This window comes from Peromyscus maniculatus, chromosome 21, assembly GCF_049852395.1.
Source record: "Peromyscus maniculatus bairdii isolate BWxNUB_F1_BW_parent chromosome 21, HU_Pman_BW_mat_3.1, whole genome shotgun sequence".
NCBI lineage: Eukaryota > Metazoa > Chordata > Mammalia > Rodentia > Cricetidae > Peromyscus > Peromyscus maniculatus.
The window spans coordinates 61,424,494-61,446,473 of record NC_134872.1 but is presented as its reverse complement, the minus strand read 5'-3'; the positions used below and the strand labels follow the sequence as shown (position 1 = coordinate 61,446,473).

The 21,980-nt window shown below is 39.5% G+C and overlaps 1 protein-coding gene across 1 annotated transcript in view; it reads left to right on the top strand.

Annotated features, from left to right (window-relative positions):
* The window catches only part of Col19a1 (collagen type XIX alpha 1 chain), a 335,394-nt gene that overhangs the window by 22,650 nt on the left and 290,764 nt on the right, over positions 1–21,980 (top strand). The window contains exons 3-4 of the mRNA XM_076557961.1: positions 552–617; positions 2,112–2,211. Of these exons, the coding sequence (XP_076414076.1) occupies positions 552–617; positions 2,112–2,211 (166 nt within the window). The remainder of the gene's footprint in view (positions 1–551; positions 618–2,111; positions 2,212–21,980) is intronic.

Here is a 21,980-nt window from a genome sequence, read left to right as displayed (position 1 = left end):
GACATGAAACGCAAACATAAATCTCGACGATGGAGAATTGAACTTGTGACTATACAGTGTAAAAGGTTTAATGTACTTAAGTGTAGCTGCATTTTGTTGTACAGTGGTGTGACTGGGAACGTGGGTGGCACCCTTGTCAGTATTACTTCATATGTAACTCATAGTCTGAATTAGATTTAAATATGTTAGTTCGAGACTAATGTGTGCACATACATTACTACATTTCTATGATGTGGCTTCATTGGACATGTAAACTCACCGAGTAGAGATGATGGATGCCTGAGTAATTGTGATAATAAAAGCCAGCATCACTGTGTTCTCACCATGGGCCAGGCAATAGTCTATTTTTTTTATATGGACAAACATTAAATCTTCATAGAAATACTGTGGGATGGGGATCATCATCCCCAATTTATAGAAATTTAATAAAATAGTTCAGTTTATTTTTATTTTCACTTTCATTTTGTTTATGATTGTAGCATTCAACTTTATTTGGAAAAAAGTAGGACGGGAATGTTAGTTCATATCATTTGTGCTTGTCTTTTAAATAGAAACAACTTGCCCTGTACTGAGAATGGAGGGATATCAAGACAACAGAAACAAACTTGAAGTTTCCGGTAAGTATTCTTGGCTAAGTAGCACTTTGTGCAAAGTGTCCATTCATAGTGACCAAACGCTATGTGGTGGCAGGCCCGTAAAAGACTTCTCTGGGGAGTGGGAATTCGGGGAGAGTAAAGTACAATATTTCATTAGAGGAATAATGATTTCCCTATCTCTTTAGTATGGCTTATGGTGAACCCTCCATCCTCCCCACTTCCCAGGCAGGGGTGGCTCCACAGCCAGCTCATTGACTGCTCAGATGGAATGTTAGGTCTCCACCAAGCCAGAGATTTTATCCTCCTAACAGGAAGGAGTTTTCCCTAGGTGGTCCCGAGTGCTCCCTAGGTGGTCCTGAGTGCTCCCTAGGTGCACCTGAGTGCTCCTTTGCCAACATTACAAGTTAAGATCCTAAGATCCATATAGAAATAGAAAGTAAATACTGCAGGCCAGGTCAAATACTGTCAGCAGAGTTCTCTATTGTTTAATCTCGGGGTAACAATACCTCACCTTGGTGGAGAACAAAAGCTGTGTAAAAATCACAGAAGTTGGGCATTCTGTTGCAATTCTGAAAAGGGAAAAGAATATTTTTGAGATGTTTTAACATCCAGACGTAGTCATAATTTCAAGACTATTTTGGTGTAACATTTTTATATTTTTCTCTTTCTTTATATTTTCTTTTGTTATTAATATTGCCTTTGCTGGTTTTGTTGTTATTGCTGTTTTGTTTTTTGTTTGTTGGTTGGTCTTTTGACAGGATCTCCCTGTGTAGCCCAGGTTGGCCTCAAACTCAGGATCCTCCTGCTTCAGCCTCCAAAATGTATCATAGGCATGTGCTACCACCATACCCGGGTCAACGTTCTTATTTTCCTTTTCCTTCCTCCCCTTCCTTTCCATATTCTCTTTCTGTTTTTCTCCAACTCTCTCATTTATACATGATGATAACACACATATTGCACTTGAATTCTAAGCATTTCCCCACATTCATATAATTTTCCTGAAGTATATATTTGTAAGAGGCTGTTTAGATTTGAAAAGAATGGCTACGATTTTTATTCTGGCTATGTTCTGTTTATACTTTAGAGATGGTACAATGAACTATCATGATAATTTGCTTAGGTCAATTTCTAAATTAAAGCAAAATGATAGTGCATTCTTTTCCAACACCTGTGAGAAACAAGGATGGTGGTTGGTGTACATTTGCAGTCTTAGCCCTGGGGAGGCTGAGGGGGGAGTACTGCTGTGCAATCAGACTAGGCAGAGACAAAAAGAACTATATTTATGAACCGTTCTTCAGAAAGATAGCTGTGCCTTCTACAGGCAAAGAAAATTTTATTTTCCTGTACCCCAAAAGGAAAGAATGCAAAAAAGAAATTAAGCACCTTTGTTGATTTCAAATATGAGGATTTTATTTTAAATCAATCAACCTGTGGATATGGATAACAAATTCCTGTTTAAAAATCAATATGTCTGTGAGTTTATTGCTGGGTTTAATAACACGTCACATTTTACAGGCTTTGATCTAGGAGAAAGCTTTGCTCTGAGGCATGCATTTTGTGAAGGTGATAAAACCTGTTTCAAATTGGGAAGTGCACTGCTTCTCAGAGACACTAGGTGAGTAAACTTATTCGTTTTCATTTTGACAAAACTACAAAAATTATTTTCTAAGGCTATTCCAAATTCTTGCTCAAAAATATAAACGCTCAGTAGTGCCCCCATGCTGTAATGACTATACGACTTATGTATTCGTTACTGATAAAACTCTGCAATCAAAACTTACTTGCATAAAGAAATAGTCTTTAGAAAATTAAATACATTTTTGGAGTAATCTTATTGGCATTTACAGTAGACATAACTGGTATCTGATTTTAAAAGTGAACTTTCAAATATAAGGTTCAACATAGATTCAGAGACAAAAGACCGCTGCTGTATTTATTCCCATATATACTATGTTTTGTGGTGAATTAAAATTGCAGTTGACCTCAGGCGCTTCCTCTATGTACCAAAATGTTTTGAAGGTTTTTTGTTATTTATTTCTTGTGTCAAACTTGAGCATCCTTGTGTGTAAATGCACCATTAAGGAAAAGCACACCATAGTCCCCCTGGGTTTAGCATTCAGCATACATGTCTTTGTGTGAAGATGAATACAGCATGCATGGATTTTCTCACTTTTGACACACATCTTATTGCTTATCCTCAGATTCTCCACATAGACTAAGCTCATAACTCATTTTCCCCTCTAGAAATGTTTCTTTTAAACTTCCTGTTTTGTGATGTTTTGGAAGACTTTAATTTAATAGCATTCCTCTGTTCATTTATTGATGAGAAATAAAGATGTTATGGAAGAGCATAAATTGATATTGGAAGTATATCAAGAGTGATTGTCATGTGGGGTACTTTCATCTTCCGGTGACCGCAAGATTGTGTGTGTGTGTAGGGAGGGAGGGAGGGAGGAAGGTTAACTACTGGTAGATAATATTTCTTAATAAGTTTAAGAAAGGCAATACATTCTGTTCAAGCATTATGATGCATTATTTTTCTTGCCTATATTTTTTTTTCTGTTGATTTAAATGCCTGTAAATCTGGTAATGTGAGGAAAGAATTGACTGAAATGAGTTATTTTAAATTCACTGGACTTGTACAAAAGCAGAATAAGCTGATTTTAAAAGTACTGCCACTGTTAGGCGATGCTGTTCCCCCTTTGAGTGAACAGGATTATAAATGAATTGAAGTTTGCTTTCCAACCTTCAGCTCTAAATCACTCCCCAGTCTCTGGACAATCAATGAAAGCAAATTTTCTGGCTCTGCAGAGCGTAAGCCCAGGTTCCTCCATGGCAGGAAACTGGAGGGTGTCTGGTTAAGCTGACTACCGAGGGTCAAGTCGCTTGGCTCCTCTCCACTTACATTTCATTCACTGAGCCAAGTATGCTAGGATGCTTCTCTTGCATGATGCCATTTTGATTTTTCAGTGGGCCCGGAGTAAAGTTGCAGCTATTTATACATTTGTAAATAAGCTGCCTTGCGGAGTCAGCATGGGAAAAGGCAGATGCCGTTTTATATGGAAAATGAAAATGCTTTCTGTGCCTGAACTTGTTTTTTTATTGTTCTGGCATATTCTACTTGACATTCATGAGGGAAGAAGCCTCATGAATGTGGGGATTTGGAAACCTATTCAAGTACATTCAATATCTTCAGCCTGGCTTCCTGTCTGACACCCCAAATTTGCTCAAGCAAGGCTCTTCAAGATTTCCATACTTTTACCTACCTATCTATATCTACATTATTGTACATTTAGAGGTCTATTGACTCAAGGGTGTCTTGAGAACTTGTTGAGTTTTTTTGTGATTTGAAACTCCCATTCATGTCTTCAGTATTTTTTGAGCTAACAAAGGGTGAGTATCGGTGCTGTAAAAGATTCTGGGTGCCACACTATCTAGTCGTCTGAATTGTCTTTTCAGGGGAAGGTTTTTTCCCCTCTTAGGGTTCTAAGTCTTATTGCTAAAAAGAATTTAAGAGTGCACTTAAATGGAATCTTGAAGACAAATTCATTAGACTTTAAAAGAAAAACCCTCAGGGCGGCCAAACTACCAGAGAAGCAGAATGTGAAAGAGAGAGAAAAGAAAGCCATGTTTTATGAAGCAGCATGAAGGTTAGACACATGGCAAGGAGTAAGGAAGCCCAGAGTGTCAGGGAAAGTGTGCTGAGAGCACAAATACAGGGAAAGCCGCACTTTTCTGTGTAATTCAGGAAGGTGGGAAGACTGCACTCCATAGGATACTGTGCTGTGGGGAGGAACCCGGGGGAAGGAAAAATACAGTATCTCACTAAGGAGAACATGCTCCACCTATCTCTTTAGATTGGCTTAAGAGGAGCCTACCTTCCTAGGAGCTAGACCTCGGGCAGGTGGCTAATCTGGCCCAACTGGAGTGTCATGTCACCTCCAGGCCAGAGATGCTGTTCTCTTGACTGAAAGGGGTATTTCTCTTTTCTTTTGTTTTTAATGTAACACTTCATATTTTTATTCATTTTATATACCAACCAGAAATCCCCCTCTCATCCCTCCTCCAGCTCCTCATCACCTCCCCGCCACCCCTCACGCCCACCCCACCGCATCATCCCCTCTTCCAACAGAGTAAGTTCTCCCATGGGCAGACAGCTAAGCCTGGTACATTCAGTTGAGGCAGAACCAAGCCCCTCCCTGCTTTATCAGGAGTGAGCAAGGTATCCTACAATAGGTAATGGGATTCAGAAAGCCGGCTCATGCACCAGGGATAGATCCTGATCACACTGCCAGGGGCCCCTCAAACAGACCCAGCTACACAACTGTCTCCCATATGCAGAGGGGTTTAGTCCGGTCCCATGCAGGTTCCACAGCTGTCAGTCTAAAGTTTGTGAGTTCCTTTGAGCTTGGTTCAGTTGTCTCTGTGGGTTTCCCCATCATGATCTTCACACCTGCCCCCTTGCTCATAGAATCCCTCTTCCCTCTCTTTGACTGGACTCCCAGAGCTTGGAGCTCACTCATAAGTGGATACTAGATATTAAAGCAAATGATAATCAGGCTACAACCCACAGCTCCAGAGAAGCTAGAAAACAAGGAGGACCCTAAGAAGGATGTACAGATCACCTTGGGAAGGGGAAACAGAGGAGATCTCCATGAGTAAACTGGGGATAAAGGGGCAATAGAGAGTAGGAGATAGGGGATGAGAACATGAGGGAACAGGATGGTCGAGCTGGGGGAGGGATGGAATGGGAGAGCAATGAAAGAGATCTTTGTTTTTATTAAGAGATTTTTCCATTCATTTCACATATCAAGCACAGATTCCCCCGTCCTCCCTCCTCCCACCCCCAATCCTTCCCCTGCAACCCACCCCCTATTCCCACCTCCTCCAAGGCAAGGTCTCCCATGTGGAATCAGCAGAGCCTGGCACATTCAGTTGAGGCAGGTCCAAGCTCCCCCTCCCTCCACCAAGGCTGAGCAAGTGTCTCACCATAGGCCCTAGGTTTCAAAAAGCCACCTCATGCACTGAGGACAGGTCCTGGTCCCATTGCCTGGGAGCCCCCTAAACAGTTTAAGCTAAACAACTGTCTCGCTTATCCAGAGGGCCCAGTCCAGTTCCATGGGGGCTCCTCAGCTATTGGTTCACAGTTCATGTGTTTCCACTAGTTTGGCCAGTTGTCTCTGTACTTTTTCCAATCATGGTCTCCATGTCTCTTGCTCATAGAATCCCTCTTCTCTCTCATCATTGGACTCCTGGAGCTCCACCTGGGACCTGGCCATGAATCTCTGCATCTGCTTCCATCAGTCACTGGATGAGGGTTCTATGATGTCAGTTAGGGTATTCAGCCATCCAATCATCACAGTAGGTTAGCTCAGGCACCCTCTCAACCATTGCCAGTAGTCTATGGTGGAGGGAGACATTATGGGGTAAGGGAGAAAACTGGTGCCAGGGAAATTTCCTGGAATCCATAAAGATGACCCCAGATTAGACTACTAGCAACAGTGGTGAGGGGGCTTGAATTGGCCAACCCTGGTAATTAGATTGGTGACTACACTAATTGTCATCATAGAGCCTTCGTTGAGTAACTAATGGAAGAAGATGCAGAGATCTACCACTATGCACCAAGGGTATTTTTCTTAATGAACCTTTTTAAATATTCTAACAATACAAAGATGATAGTTCATAAATTTTGAGTTTCTATGTATTGTTGATCATAAAGTCATCACACTCAGAACTGGATTGGGAAATGGGGAATAGATTTCAAGGAATGAATTTTCTGATTTAGTATTGAATCTGATATGGCAAATCGCTCCAACTCTCGGGTTATTTATGTAGTGCTGTCTGGCATACTATGCTAGGGTGGATTTTGAGGCCTTACTGAGTTCTGTAGATTTTTAGCACTATGACCCATTAGAGGGAAGAAAGGTGTGGGGAGCTCCAATGAGTTTCAGAACTGCAACTGTTCTGATTTATGGTAAAAACTCTGGAAGCTGGTGGGTTTTGCATTTGAAGTGACACCTATGAAGAGGGGTAAACTGATGTTAATCATGAAAAATATCTAGATACTAAGACTTTGAGAGCTAGAATAACATACTTTACTTTTTATTTACTTAACACATATGTCACTGGGTGTGTTAAAAAAAACTTAGTCTTTTACAATGCTAAACATATTCTACTTAGAATGAAATAAATATATTCTGATTTTTGTTCCCAAAATAAATCTCTAGTGAAAAGAAATCGTCTTTCTCCATCTCCTTAATGAACTTGGTGGTTGCTTTATGAAAGCAGGGTTATATAGTTCCATACTTTTACATGCAAGTCAGGGATAGTCAATGAGAGTAGAATGGTGGTTTTGAGAGACCAGAAGAGGTGTATTAGTCACTTTTCATTGCTATAAAAAACCACCATGACTAACAAGGCTCGTGGAAGAAAGTTTATTTGGACTCACAGTTCCAGAGAGAGAGTGCATAATGGCTGGAGGGTGAGAGGGGAAGCATGACAGAAGGTGACTAGAACAGGGAGCCAGGAGATTACATATTCAAGAGCAAAACAGAAACAGAATAAACTGGAAGTGAACGAGGCTATAAAGTCCCTCAGTGATTTACTTCCTCCAGTAAAATTGAACCATCTCCATAAACAGCATTGGTATCTGGGGACCGAATGTTCAAATACTTGATCCTATGGGAGGATTCTTCTCGTTTAAACTAGCACATTTGGGCAGCAGGAGGGATGGAGAGGATACCAGGTCACAGTGAGATAGGAGTAGCTCCTGGTGTTGGATAAATGTAAATTGTACATTTCAAAAGGCTTGAGAAAAAGATTTTGAAAGATTCTCCATAAGGAATTGATGACCCACTTGAGGTGATAAATACATTTAATTTCATTTTATTATCATTTAATTCATACATGTATCAAAAATATATGACCATACCATCTAGGTATGATTTTTTTTTTTTTTTTTTTTTTTTTGGTTTTTCGAGACAGGGTTTCTCTGTGTAGCTTTGCGCCTTTCCTGGAGCTCACTTGGTAGCCCAGGCTGGCCTCGAACTCACAGAGATCCGCCTGGCTCTGCCTCCCAAGTGCTGGGATTAAAGGCGTGCGCCACCAACGCCCGGCCTAGGTATGATTTTTATATATCAGTTAAAGTCAACTTGAAAGATCAAAGGACAAGTAAAATTTTTATAGGGACTATGCTTGTAGTCCATTGAGAAGATGGAAGTATCAATGTATAATCACCAAAAGCTAAGAAAACATCATGCAAATAAAGCCTGAACATGTCTCAAAGAAAGGGAAGAAGTAAGTAGAAGCTAGTCTAATTTGTGTTTTTTTGTGTTTTAGACTTTTTAGGGGCCTCTGGAGTTTAACATCTCCCTTGGAATTCACCCTGAACCTGACTGGTGCACTGGATAGCTTGTGTCAAAATTTACATCTTGTCTTTGCTAGTTTTGAATGATGGATCCTATGAGCGTGGCTTTTCACATGGGCTTTTATACAAACTCAGAGTTTTTTTTTTTTTTTTTTTTTTTTTTTTTTTTTTTTTTTTTTTTTTGGTTTTTCGAGACAGGGTTTCTCTGTGTAGCTTTGTGCCTTTCCTGGAACTCACTTGGTAGCCCAGGCTGGCCTCGAACTCACAGAGATACGCCTGCCTCTGCCTCCCGAGTGCTGGGATTAAAGGCGTGCGCCACCACCGCCCGGCTCAGAGTTTTTTTTTAATTAATTAATTTTTTTCATTTATCTTTCATCCCAACTGCAGTTTCCCCTCCCTCCTCCTCTCCTCCAACATAACCTGTCATTAGTCAAACTCGGGCTTTTAGTATTAGAAATAGCACTACAAAATATGGGAAGGGGATTTTTCTCTATATGCATGATTATTTCCAAAAGACTGATGTTTAGAAATGAAAGCCATCTTCAGGGATCCTGATAGAGCACTAACTCTGTCCCATCATATTCATATCCATGTATACTTCGTATTCTCTGACGCCTTCTGTAGCATTAGGGCCCATGATTCTAAATTCATATGCATTGTTTTTTAAACTTAAATTTCATGCAATTACAAATAGGAGCTAGAGTGTGTCTTCTAACTACCATAGGTGTTCCTAAGTGGTTTTGTTCAGCGAAAGGATGAATAAGAAGCATCATTAGTAAGTCCCAGAAATTCAGGCAATCAAAGCTTATTTCAGTCAACAAACATTGAGTATCCCATGACTCAGCACTGAAGGATGTTCCAGGCTTCCACTGGTAAGGGATTTGGTCTGTTTTTCCTTCCTGGAACTTGTTAGAGAGATACAGAATACAAGGAAAGTTACACTTCCCTAAAAACTTTACAGATCTGTCCATTTCCCTACAAATGTCATGATTTCTTTTTAAAAAATATTTATTTTCATGTGCTTTTTTTTTTTCTTTTTTGTCTGTGTAGGGATGCACAGTCCTTGGAACTGTAGTTACAGACAGTTGTGAGCCACCATGTGGGTGCTAGGAATTGAACCTGGACCCTCTGAAAGAACAGTCAGTGTTCTTAACCACTGAGCCATGTCTCCAACCTGAATGTCATGATTTCATTTATCTTCACAACTGACACAGATTCTGTCACGCCACATTTTCTTTATCTGTTCCACTTCCCAGAGACAAAGCAGGTCGATCCCACTTCTTAGATATTGTCCACAGAACAGCAACAAACATGGAAAAGTTACATGAAGTGAAGTATCCCAGACTGAGAAAGGTGAACACCACCTATTTTCTCTCTTATGCACATACATAGTTGAATATGTAAATTAATTAGCATATATATGATAATTAATCTCTCTATGTATAATTATGAAATTATAAAGGGGACCATGAGTGGCGGAAAGTAAGGGAGAGGAAAATAAAGAGACGGTAATGGCATACATGTGACATGAGAAGGAGGAACGTCACATGGGGAGGGGACTTCCAGGAGGGGGCCAGGAGGATGGGGGAGGAAAGAGGAGGATGAGGATCAACAGGAACCAAGTATGTATGAAATGCCATAATGGACCCCATCACTTTGTATATCAGAAAGAAACAGCAACCATGGGCTGTAGAGAGGGCAGCTGGGCTGTTAAGAACACATGCTGTTCCCACAAACATGAGTTGGGTTCACAGCACCGGCACCTGGTACCTCACAGCACCCTGTAACTCCAGCTCCAGGAGGACCCAAAACTTCTGGCCTCTTAGGGCATTGGCCCTCACATGCACACACACACTCACACATAGAAATAATTAAAACTAAAGAAAGCTTTAAAAAAACAACAGCGAATAATAATAATAATTAACAACAACAGTAACAATAATAATAAAAAGTTTTGCTTTCTCTTTGTGATGACCTAAGAAAGCTCTGAACCCTGTTGTCTTTCACAGTTCAGCATGGTTAAGCTACGTGACTCAAAGCCCAGCCCTCTGTCATTGAGGCTAAACTTTAAGCATCACGCCTATAAGGACCAATTTTCATTATTTTCATTCCTTCCCTCATATGGGCCTGTTTTCTAACCCATGTTTTACTTTTTTTTTTTCTCTTAGTTGGGTCCTTTCCAAGTGCTTAGAAAGAGCTAAATTCTGAGGCATGAAACCATACTCAGAACTCTGACACAAGCTTCTAATTCCTGAGCAGTTTTGAAGGATCACTTTGCTGTTCCATTAAGCTATGGAGAGTGACTATGCGTCTCCTGGGCTTTCCTTTGGGCATTCTTTGGTTTTGAGATAGGAAGCTTCCTCTATAAGGGCCATGTGACTTAGCTAAAGCCCTGCCCAGCTGTTTTATGAGACTGACTGACTGACTGTTACACATGATTCTTTATGTCATCACAGTACTTCCTTAATTATCATCTGGCATGCCAAGAATGTGAGATGAGTCACTGCTCATGCATTCTAAAATGGAAGGGAAGACCAGAGTGCTGGGCTCAGGACTATGGGTTTGTTTAAGTCAAACTCTTTAGCAAAATTACTAGTGTTAGATCTGTAAGAATTTAAAGATAATCCTTGTAGAAGTTTTAAATAATGTATGGAAATATAAAATTACCTCATTTTAATGACAACTTGCATTGAATAAAATACATTCACTCTAAAAAACCAGTGAATATTTTATAACCTTAAACAAAAATAAAATATTCAAATAATTGACAAGAAAAATTTGTTTTGCTGTGACTAGATATTTTAAGTGAATTTGTCATAGATTTGTCAGTGAGAATTTTAATCAGCACTGATACACATGACGGAACCATGAAGGATTAAGATCTGGATGCTTGAATATAAGTTTGAATTAGGCAATCTTACTTGAACCCTCTCATCTCCCTCTTTACGTCTTGGGATCCTTGTCTCAGCAATTCCCCAGAGGTGACCTTTCTGCCTTCCTCATTGTGACCTTTGTCTCCCCCCAGTCAGCCCTCTCTGTTACCTTTATCCACTATTAATTCTTTGCTCTTGTGTTTTCAACTCATCTCTCCATAGTATCTTAGCCTCTTATTCTTCAAATACATACTTAATCCCACCTTAGTCTAGAAACATTTTCCTTAACAGTCCCCTTCACTCACAAGCCTCTCAATGTTACTGACATATTGTCTTATTCATCCCTTCACCCATTCACATCTGACCAAGATTTCTTCAGCCCTCTAAAATTTCTTTTTCTGAGATACTGATAGTTATTGTTCTATTTCCAGTGCCAATAGCATCAGTATTACAATGTCTCTCTCATACCTATGTTTATCTTTCCTGCCAACTGGGCTGCTATGTAGCCTAGAAAACCTACTGCATGCCTTGTCTTCAGCATTCAGCCCTTGCTGATGTCCTCAGTCAAATTTGATTCAATTTTGTGCTCCAATACACTTCACTTTTGATGTAATTTTGTACACAATCCTGACCTCATTCTGACCTGAGTCATAAGTCCCAGAAGACTCAATCATTTAGAGGGTCCAAATGATGTCACGAGCACATGACTCTGTTGTTGTGATACCTACTCCTTACCTGATTATCTAGGGGTCCTCAGTTCCCCCTAAAAGGCTATTTAGGTTAATTTTCTGGGAACCACGGGGTTGTTCATCATGTTCATGTTTAAAACAAGAAAGGTATGATTGAGCTGGGGATGTAGCATATGCAATGCCCTTGGGTGTCAGTTTAATTCTTAACTCTACAAGGAAAATATAAATCAAAACAAGAACAGAAAAGGCAAGTACGTCCACTTCCATCATTGTTTTCTAAATTGCTTGCCATGAATCCTGCCCTTGCTGGAATTTCTATCCATAAAAATGTTGCTTCCCGAGATCCAGTCAAATTCTGCTCAGACCTGCTCATCATCAGGTTTGAGGTACCAGAATTGTCCTGTAGCTTATGACCAGAGTGCTGTGTCTATGTGCATGAGCACACACACACACTTTGGAGGGGTATAGTAAGGATCCAATGCCTCTGACTCTGAGGCACTGAGGCGGCATTGTGTCTGCTCATAGTCTCCCAGAGTTATCAGTAAATATAGTTCTACTGACTTCTGGTTCTCCCTCCATGGGGCTCAAAAGTTAGAGCTTTGAATGTGAGCAATTCTTTCAATTGCCCTCATGTTGCCTTGTTCTTTTGACACACACAAATAAGCATATAAAATTATCTGTGCTTAGGAGGGCTATACAGAAAAGCGCTTTATGATAGTATGTCACTGTTGAGTTCAGCTTTGATGCTAGCACAGAAAAAGTTCTGCAAAGTATTTCACTTGATTCCTAAATGATCATGGATACTCACTGTGGACTGAAAGATGAATAAAGGCATAGTCCATGCTTTCAAGTTATTTCTGTCTCAAAAGACAGAGAGGCCAACAATTAGCTATTATGGAATGCAATGTCATATGTATGTGACATGCACTCTGGGAGACCAGATGAGGAAGAGTTTCACAGAGGATTTGAAAGGTTGAGGCTTAAAGCATGAATGTGCCAGGTGAGCTGGGGGGGACAGCATGTACTATGGCTGTTAAAGGGAGGGTTACATTGGTTTTTAAAGGCCAAGGCAGCTGGAGGGACACAGAGAATCCTGTGTGGTTAGTAAACACGGGTGTGAGAGCATCTAGATAGACAAGGCTATTCTGATTGGCCATATGTGCTGGTCTGAAGAGTTTGAACTTCGTTCATCTAAAAAGCCAAAGGTGTAGGAGTAGCAGCGTATACCCTAAGAAAAGAAAAATAGGAACTGTGTAAATGCCATTGAGAAATCACAGCTTTCAGTTAGGTGTGAGACTTCCTAAGTGGATCCTGAAGCAAGCGCTGAGCACCCAGATCCCAGAAGGACATTTCTGATTTCCAGGGACTCTTGTGAAGACTAGGTTAAATCAGGATGTTTTGCTCTTCCTTGGGTGAGAAACGGTGGACAGGACTCACTTGCAATGGGTCTCTATTTCTGAACAGTAGCTTCTTTAATTCACCCTCATGTTTTTGGTTGTGTTTTTTGCTTGGAGGCTGGATGGCTTTTGTAAGGAGGGCTTGTGTTCCACAGGAAGTCATTTGTAACATCACAATGAACAAGTGCTTACCAGAACAGGCGAGAAATTATTAGAGCATCACCCAAGCTTTGTTTTCCCATTAACAACCTATCTGTCTGAATCCTCTTAGCAAACACAAAAAGGCTAAGATTTCAGACTCTCTGTGGCTCTGAAAAAAAACATTATCCCCAAGCCCGAGGGAAGGCATTTCGACAGACTCTCCAGCCCAGCGAGCCAAATTGCCTGTAAGTGGACAGGTGATGTGGATGTCAGCTGGGAAAGAAATGACTTACTATAAACTCCAGGCATCTCTCACTTCACTCTCAGGAAATGTAACTTGTATCATATTTCTCTTCCTGGAAGATGTTCAGCAAGGCAGAGTCCTCAGTGATACTGGTAAATACGGAAGTTCTTTATAAACCCTGCCTCACACTTATTCGGAATGGAAGAATTAATTTGGAAGCCTGTTCTTAATGTTTAAAAATAGAATTTTTTTTCCATGTGGCCATTCATTTTGAAAGGAAAAATAAATAAACAAATGTCAGTCTTGTTAACTACGATCTGGAAAACTCGCCTTAGCTCTACTGGAATAGCACTTCCTGAAAGGCAGCTTTACTTAAGGCTCTGGGCTATGAACTGGTTGAAGAATTAGCACTGGGACCCCCGTAATTGACAATGAAGCCGTTCGAACAAGTCATTATTTGGAAACAAATTACACTTGGTTTGGGGCACATAATTTACAAAGTGAAGTTTTTCTAAACCAGTTACGGCCTCCTCCTTATAGCTTATGAGCACTGAAAGTTTGAAAACGTGCACATCTCTCTTCTCTTTCATGGATTCCTTCTTGCCTCGCATTACACAGTGAAGAAGTAGGCAGAAGGAAATGGCAGTTAGGAGGCTCTTTCCTTCCTGATCTTTGACTCTGCAGTTTGGTTTTATCTTTTGCTTTGTGTGTGAGACAGAGATGTGGTTTGCCCCCTTGCAGACTGTAATTCCTTTAGGAATATAGAAAACGCCATCAGATGGATCTTCCTACACAAGGACATGACTTAATATACCAAGAAACATAAATTGATGACATTTCACCATACTCTTTATTTTTCTCATCAGAAAAACATCTAAGCTTGTGATGAAGAATAAATCAATCTGTCTTACACTTCATTCTCTTCATAAAACAATTGCGCCAACATATATTTGAGCATATTTTAGAAGTGAGTTATTTTCATTGTTCTTCTTCCTGAAGTTGCCAAACTGTCAGTGCTAACCACCTGGGGAGGAGGTGGAAAGTGGAGCCTTGTCCCCTCGAGACGGTCCCTACTGGTTTCTCATTAGGTGGTCAGCCAGGGATGCCTTCCAATCTGTTCACTTTAAACCTTCCATCCTTGAGAGACAAGGCTCTTGACCTTCATTAAGTTCACTTTGTGGGTTCAGAGCAATATCAGACCCTGGTTTGGGAACTCAGTGGATGAATGGGGTGGAAGAGACGCTGATCTGCATTAAAGGACACTGACCCAGGATCTGTGCAAAGGGTTCTCCTTTCAATCATTGCTCAAAACAATCAGATTTATGATCATTACTTTACATCCTCAAGAGTTATTCATTGCCTCCCTCAGCTCTGGCAATAACACAGGTCTAGAGTGTGCTTGGTGGATTCCCAAGCAAGAGAAGAGGATGGCCTTCCTAATGCATAGCAAACTGCCCCAAAGTGGCTTCTCTGTTTCTGGGAGTACACAGCTCCTGGGTGGAAAGGAGTTCTATCTTTAAAAAATTAAGCCACCAATCCTTTTTGATTGCCATCGAGCCAAAGCCACCTTGGATGCCATCTCCAAGACTTACAGCTACTTGAACCCTGACCTCTAGACTGTGTTCACTAAGTCCCCTTATCAGGAATTCACTATCTTGTGAAAACCCAAATCAATTCTCCATTAAATGACCCAGGCTCCAGCCATTACACATAAGGATGGGTTTTTTATACAAGAAAAAAAAAGTGAATTACCTTTTTTTTTAAAGAAAAGAATTATTCATCTTTTTAATTAGGTTACCATTCTATTAGTTTTCTTCCCAGGGTGTTACAACTCCAATCTAGTATTTTTCTTCCACAAGACACAACGATGCTCCTCATCAAAATTCTTCAATACTTTTTGTTCCACTATGTAACTATTGATGTATATACTGCCCTTGAGATTTTTCTCTCCTCCCTGAAAGTTGAGTTATGATTTAAGAAGGAGTTGTCCAAAATATATAAGTACTCTATAAGGGAAAATAGTTCTGATTTTCCCCTTCTTTAGCATGTGTCTTTCCTAAAATCCAACAGACTGCAATTAGCCCATTTTAAAGATATTACTGTGTGTTTGTGATACTTCCTGGTGTGCTCAAATAACGAGAGGGGAAGGAACTGTAATTATCAACCTCAGGGATACCAGGCACCTAGGAAGTACAAATGTCACCGTGAACATTTTCCTTAGAGACCAAATAGGATTTGTTGCTGTTGCTAGTATCATTGTGTGATGGTAAACATTGAAATGATTCTCCTTTTCTTACATTTTATAAAATTAATATTTTATATTTATATACTCACTCCCCAATTCTCAGGAAAAGAAATGGAGACTTCTTTTCTTCATCAGACTCTGAAAAGATGACTTTTAAGTCAGGTCAGTAGTGACGAGGAGAATCTTATTTGTAACCAAGAGGATGCCAGCAATTTGATAGCCTGGAAAATACTGACCTTGGAATAAAAAGTCAAGAGTTCAAGTCCCATCGTGATCTCTGCCTGGCAGAGGGATGGAAGGGTAGTCATTTAACTTCTGTAGCTTTGATTTCTCACTTAGGAACTAAGGTGGTTGATAAAAATTACTGTCAGGATTCCTTAAGGTTTAAGAGTACAGTGTATGGCCGGGCGGTGGTGGCGCACGCCTTTAATCCCAGCACTCGGGAGGCAGAGCCAGGCGGATCTCTGTGAGTTCGAGGCCAGCCTGGGCTACCAAGTGAGTTCCAGGAAAGGCGCAAAGCTATACAGAGAAACCCTGTCTCGAAAAACCAAAAAAAAAAAAAAAAAAAAAAAAAGAGTACAGTGTATGGTTTCTCATGACTGAAACATTTGGAAGAATGCAAGAATAGTACTGAATAACATTTTTATTTAAACCTTCAGCTGTTAAGGTTTTCCCGCCAGTGGTCTTAAGTCACTGTGGGGATTTTACATTTCTCTTTGGGAATGACCTTCTCATGGGCTTGTTCTTCGACGGTTTTTGTTCCTAATTGTTTTGATGAAACTTTAACATCACCTGGTACTTACTCGTTCCTTCTGCCATTTTCCTGCTGAATAGAATATGGTAGAGTTTCTACAGGTTAGGCAAGTAAACATAGATTTTCATGCTCATTCAGCCACGGGGACAGGATCGCAGGCATTGTGTGTTTCTGCAAATGGCACAGGTCACAGTCCCGGCGACTGTTTAACAGAAACAAGTGGGCCGTAGCCCTGTTTTCATGGAAATCAGTTTATGATGGTTGGAAATAGGCAATAAATGTATAATATGGTAAATTTTTGAGACTCAGGAGACTGAAGAAAGCAGAGCAAGGCGATGTGTCAGGTAGTGACTGGAGCCAGGAGGACTTGACGCTTCTCAGAGAAAATGACATTTGAGCTCAGACAAGAGCGAGGAGGAGGATTTGTGTAAATGAAAGCTCTGGAAAGTTTGTCCCAGGAGAGGACACCAAAGATACAAAGGACAAAGGCCTGGAAGACCACAGTGTAGTCAAAGAATCAAAACCCAGGTCACTGTGGCAAGTCATAGCTGCCACACAGAATCTGGTATAGGAGGCAATGTGTGAGAGGCAGGACCTCATTGACTTCTGGACCAGAATCAGGAATGTGCCCTTTACTCTGCAAACTTGATGGCATGTTCTAAAAATTTTAAGTCATTTTTTTATTTTAAAAGTTGATTCTGTCTACCATGTGCAGGCCCGACTGTAAACAGCAGCAAAAGGAACGTGTTTAATCACGATAATGCAACAAGAGTTCTATGGAGAGATACTGTATGCTTGGTCTCAGGCAATGCTAGAGTAGATGGAGAAGAGTGAATAGAATTGGGGTCTGTTTTGGTAGTGGAAAAAGTAAGACTTGCCAATGTATTGGGTTGATAATGAAGGAAAGGCAAAAATTAAACTGACTTCCAAGGATTTGACCAGAACAGCTGGGCGAATGGCAGCATCTCTAATGAGTTGTTGATTGTTGATAGAGAGATGTGTTTGGCTAGAAAAGCAAGAAGTTGAACAAAAGGATGATTTTGGCCTCTGAGTAGAGATGTCTAGGAGGAACACAGGCATGTGAGTTCAGAGTACTTGAGAGGGAGGTTGACCAGGGTTTTATCTCCCTTCTAGCATATCTCCCCTTCTTCTTTCTTTTCCTTCTACTCCCCTGCTCCATATCACTGGCTCCCCCTCCCCTCCATACCTCAAAGGGACATTTTTAGTGTTCAGATCTCATAACAGTGGTGTGTTGTTTGGTCTGGCTAATTCAGAGGTGTTTTGGACTCCAAACTTGGTCTTCCCTCTGTGTTCTCTACTAAAATTTCTTCCTTTATAATAATCCCTGCAGACCTCAGCTCTCTGCTTTCCAAAGTGAGAACTGATTCTTAGATAACCCTGGTAGCAGCATGTGGCTGATTTTGATGGATTAGTGTTGACTAAGGTCTAGGGTTAACAGAGCTTGTGCTTTATAAACAGAAGCCCTGTCCAGGGAGGAAGAACAGCCTACCCAGTGGCTATCACAACCTTGGACTTTCAAGGGAATAATTGCATAATTAGAGAGAATGCTGGCACCTTCCAACACGTCTTGACCTCCTACCAGACATTTAAATGACTTTGGAAGTAGAATTCCATTTCACAATAATTAAACATACACAGAGTGATCAAAGCCATTCTTTATCTCTTGCCAAGAGCTTTTCTACAATACACAAACTATCTAAACTTTATTACCTTATTTGTTCTTCCTAATGGTGTTAAATAAATTTTGCATAGCAAGAAATCTCATTAATCAGCAAGGGAAAAATCACTAGAGAGTATAGTTAATGTAAAATTTGGATAAATATAGTCTACTCTAAAGTTTTGAACAATAGCCTCTTTCATGGACACTTTAAATGCTATTTTTAAAAATGCAGGTTCATAGGTTTTAGTGTTTTGTCATTAATTGTTGAATTTTAAGTATATGGAAAAATATCCACTCAGGTACATTTTCAGTTGAGTATTTTTTTTCAACCTTTTCTAATGCTTCAGGGTTTTCCTCAGTGTAAAATGGTAATTGCAGACTTTAGTGGCTTAGTTTTGCCTATTATATTAGAAAAAGATGGATTTATTTGCCTACTTATCATTGTTTAAATAACTTGCCTCACTTTCATATTATCACATATGGCGTTTGGAGGGTTAGGAAGAGGTGGTGGTGTAGTTAGTCTATACTACTCTTTTGTCTAGGTCTCTGAAGAAAATAAGTTAACTTACAGGTAATTTTAAGGACTAGTATTTTTTTTTCCAAATAGAAACAGTTGTGTTTTTGTTTGTTTGTTTTAGGTTTTTTTTTTGTTTTGGTGTTTTGAGACAGAGTTTCTCTGTGTAGTCCTGATTGTCCTAGAACTCGCTCTGTAGACCAGGTTGGAACTCTCTCTGTAGATCAGGTTGGCCTCAAACTCAGAGATCTGCCTCCGAGAGCTGGGATTAAGGGTGTGTGTCACTATTCCTGGCTCATTTGGGGTTTTTAAATGATCACTAATAGGATTCATACTCTTTGGAAAAATTGAGTGAATATAGAAAATACAAAAAAAAAATGAACTCTTTCTCAATTTTGACACCCAAAAGGAAACACAGTAATATTCAGATAATTAGAAATGTATCTTTTTGTTACTGTCAAAACCCCACAGATGCAAGTTCTCAGATTTGATGCCATTTTCTGCCCTCGCTGGTCATTTTTTTTATTCATTTTACATAACTATTACAGATCCCCCTCTTCCCTCCTCTTGCCCCTCCAGCCTCCCCCCCAACACCAAACCCAACCCCTATTCCCTCCTACAAGAAGGTAAAGCCTCCCATGGGGATTCAGCAGAGCCTGGTACATTCAGCAGAGGCAGGTCCAACACCCACCCTCCATCCCCACCCCCCGCCAGGGCTGTGTCAGGTGTCCCACCATAGGTAGTGGGCTCCACAAAGCCTCCCTGGTCATTTCAACGATGCTGATACTTGATCCTCACTAACTCCTCCCCATCAGCTTCACGCTATCTCCTTTCTCCATGTGATTGAATTCAGGGCTGCTGTAGAGAGAATGTCAGAGAACAGATGAAAGCTAAAAAGATCTCGGCAACCCTGAAATAAATGACAAGTTCAAAGTCATTGAAGTCATGTGAATCATGAGACCTCAGAGGCACTCAGGATTCTACCTAGGCTGCCTGCTCTCAGCAGCCTACACAAAGGGGACATCATGGAAGCAATGTTTCCTGGCGCCTCTGGATAATTCATAATAGCTTTAAGTTCACTCTCTATGACCATTAGTCATTTAAAATACTGATTTTATATAGATCATTCTTAATTTGATATGCTTGTGTTCTCACCTGTCCATAAATATTTATATAACACAAAGTAATGTGTAGCAAATAGACATAGGAAACATATGATGGATTAAATTCAAAATTCCATGGAGCCCTCAAGAGTAGGTTAATATTAATGCCTGTGGGTAAATTTTATATGGATGATACTGAACGAGAAGCAATGAATATAAAATAGTGTGAAGGCAGAAAATATTCCATTGATAATTTATAGTATATATATATATATATATATATATTCAATTAAGTAAAGCTTAACAATATTTTTCTTAATGGGAATATCACCAAATAAGCAACGGATAGGGTTTCTTATAGGAAATTACACTCCATTCAAAAACATTCAGGCTGGATATCTTGGACACAGCAAGCTGTCATTATATTTCTCTGGTAGCACACAAGTAATTCAATAGGGCCTCTTTTATAATAGAAACTTTGGCAAGGCCCAGAGAAACTATTCTGTGTCACACAGAGGGTTTGTGAGTGTGTGTCCTGTAAACATGAAGCCAAGTTGGTAAGAGCAGATATAGTTTTTAACATCTTATTTTTAAAACACAGACTTTTTTCTTTAAAACTTAAATTCTTGGTAAGCAAAAAAAAAAAAAACAACACTGTTTTTTGTTCTTGAATACTAAATGTAAGTTTCTGAAAGAGAAGTATGATAATTATAATGATCTTCATCCACTATGAATGCACACCAGGGACATTCCACCGCTGTATGTTTTGAGAGTGTAATTATTACGTGTTAACTAAGCTGCTTAGTCATTTTTTGTCACAAGAGAAGCTTTACAGTAGAAAATATTTTACATTTTAAAATTAGATGACAAATTACTGAAAAGAATCATGTTGAACCTTTATGTATAAAGTATTCAAGTTTCATCCTAAACTTAAATGTGCCTTTGCCTATTTTGTTGCTTGGTCACTTATTTCTTTAACACAAAGTCATCAGGTGTCCCATCTAAATGCTGGTCAACTTTGTGACCATAATCATTTTCATGTTTGCATTCAGTGTCGATCAGAGATGAGCACAGGGATAATGCAAGCAGAAGATGATAAAAAGTTGTTTTATTATTTTTTGTTTTGCTACAAAATGACTTAGAATAACTGTGTTGCTGGGTTTTTTTAAAAACCCCTGAAAGATTTTTTTTTAAAAAAAAAATCTACTATACTAATAGCAAAAAGAACATGGACCAAAATCGTCTGAGTCAGTGTTTTCAGAACTCTGTCAATAAACCAGGGCTCACAATAATCTAATGACTGTTTAAGTCTAGTAGGCATTGACAGCAGCGTAGAAGCCACTGGAGGGTGGCAACAGGGGACTCAAGGTTCTTAACAGACTCCTTCCTAGAGAATTCCCATTGCTTTATCTGACTGATACAGTTTATTGTTTTACCTGGTCAGAGCTCACTCGGTAGGAATTGCTTCTTCCTTTGGGAAATTGTGGGAAACAATTAATGACTGTTGTTTAGAATTGCAACCATCATTTGTGGGAAAGCAAACACCCATTGTTGTTCATAAAGTTGTGTGGAAAGACTTGAGAAGGTCATAAGACACTAACTTTGGACAGTTTCGAAGCTCTGGATAAACAGAACCAGAAGACTAAGAAGAGCTGTAGACCACCTTCCTGATTAGTTATCCAGTACTCTCTGAGTGTACCCCCTAGAGCAGAGCTGGGATGCTTCAAGCTGAGTCTCAGGGACCCTCCCTTCTCTACCTCCCCCGTGCTGGGAATCACGCCTTGCTTAAATGTGTGTGTTGGGATTGAGCTCATGTCCTCTTCCTTGTGTGCTAAGCTAATAATTTACTGAGCTATCTGTCCAGCCCTTGTTTATTTTTAACTCTTCTATTTTCTTATTATGTTTAAAATACATAGGTACAAAAACATATGTATGTACATATATCAATAATTATAAATCTATGTTGATAAGTATATAAAGTATAAAGAAGAATAAATAATACAATGCAAAGGAGAAGAAATGATTATATAGGAGCAAAGTTTATATATATAATTGAAACTAAATTGTCTTTAATCTAAACCACAATGTTGTAAATTTCTGTTAGGTATAATACTGAAAGAAGTCAGTAAGGAAGTAACATAAACAATATATTTTTAAAAGGAGTAAAATGTCACTGTAGAATAAACATTTAACATAAATAAGTAGTAGAACAAAAGAACCATAAAGTAAGTGGAAAACAAACAACAAATGATAAGTATAAATCCTAACTTAGTGATAATTATATTAATTGCCAATATTTACAAAGGGAAATATTTATCAAATGTATAAAATATATGCTATACATCTATATATTATTTAAAATAGACATACTTCATTT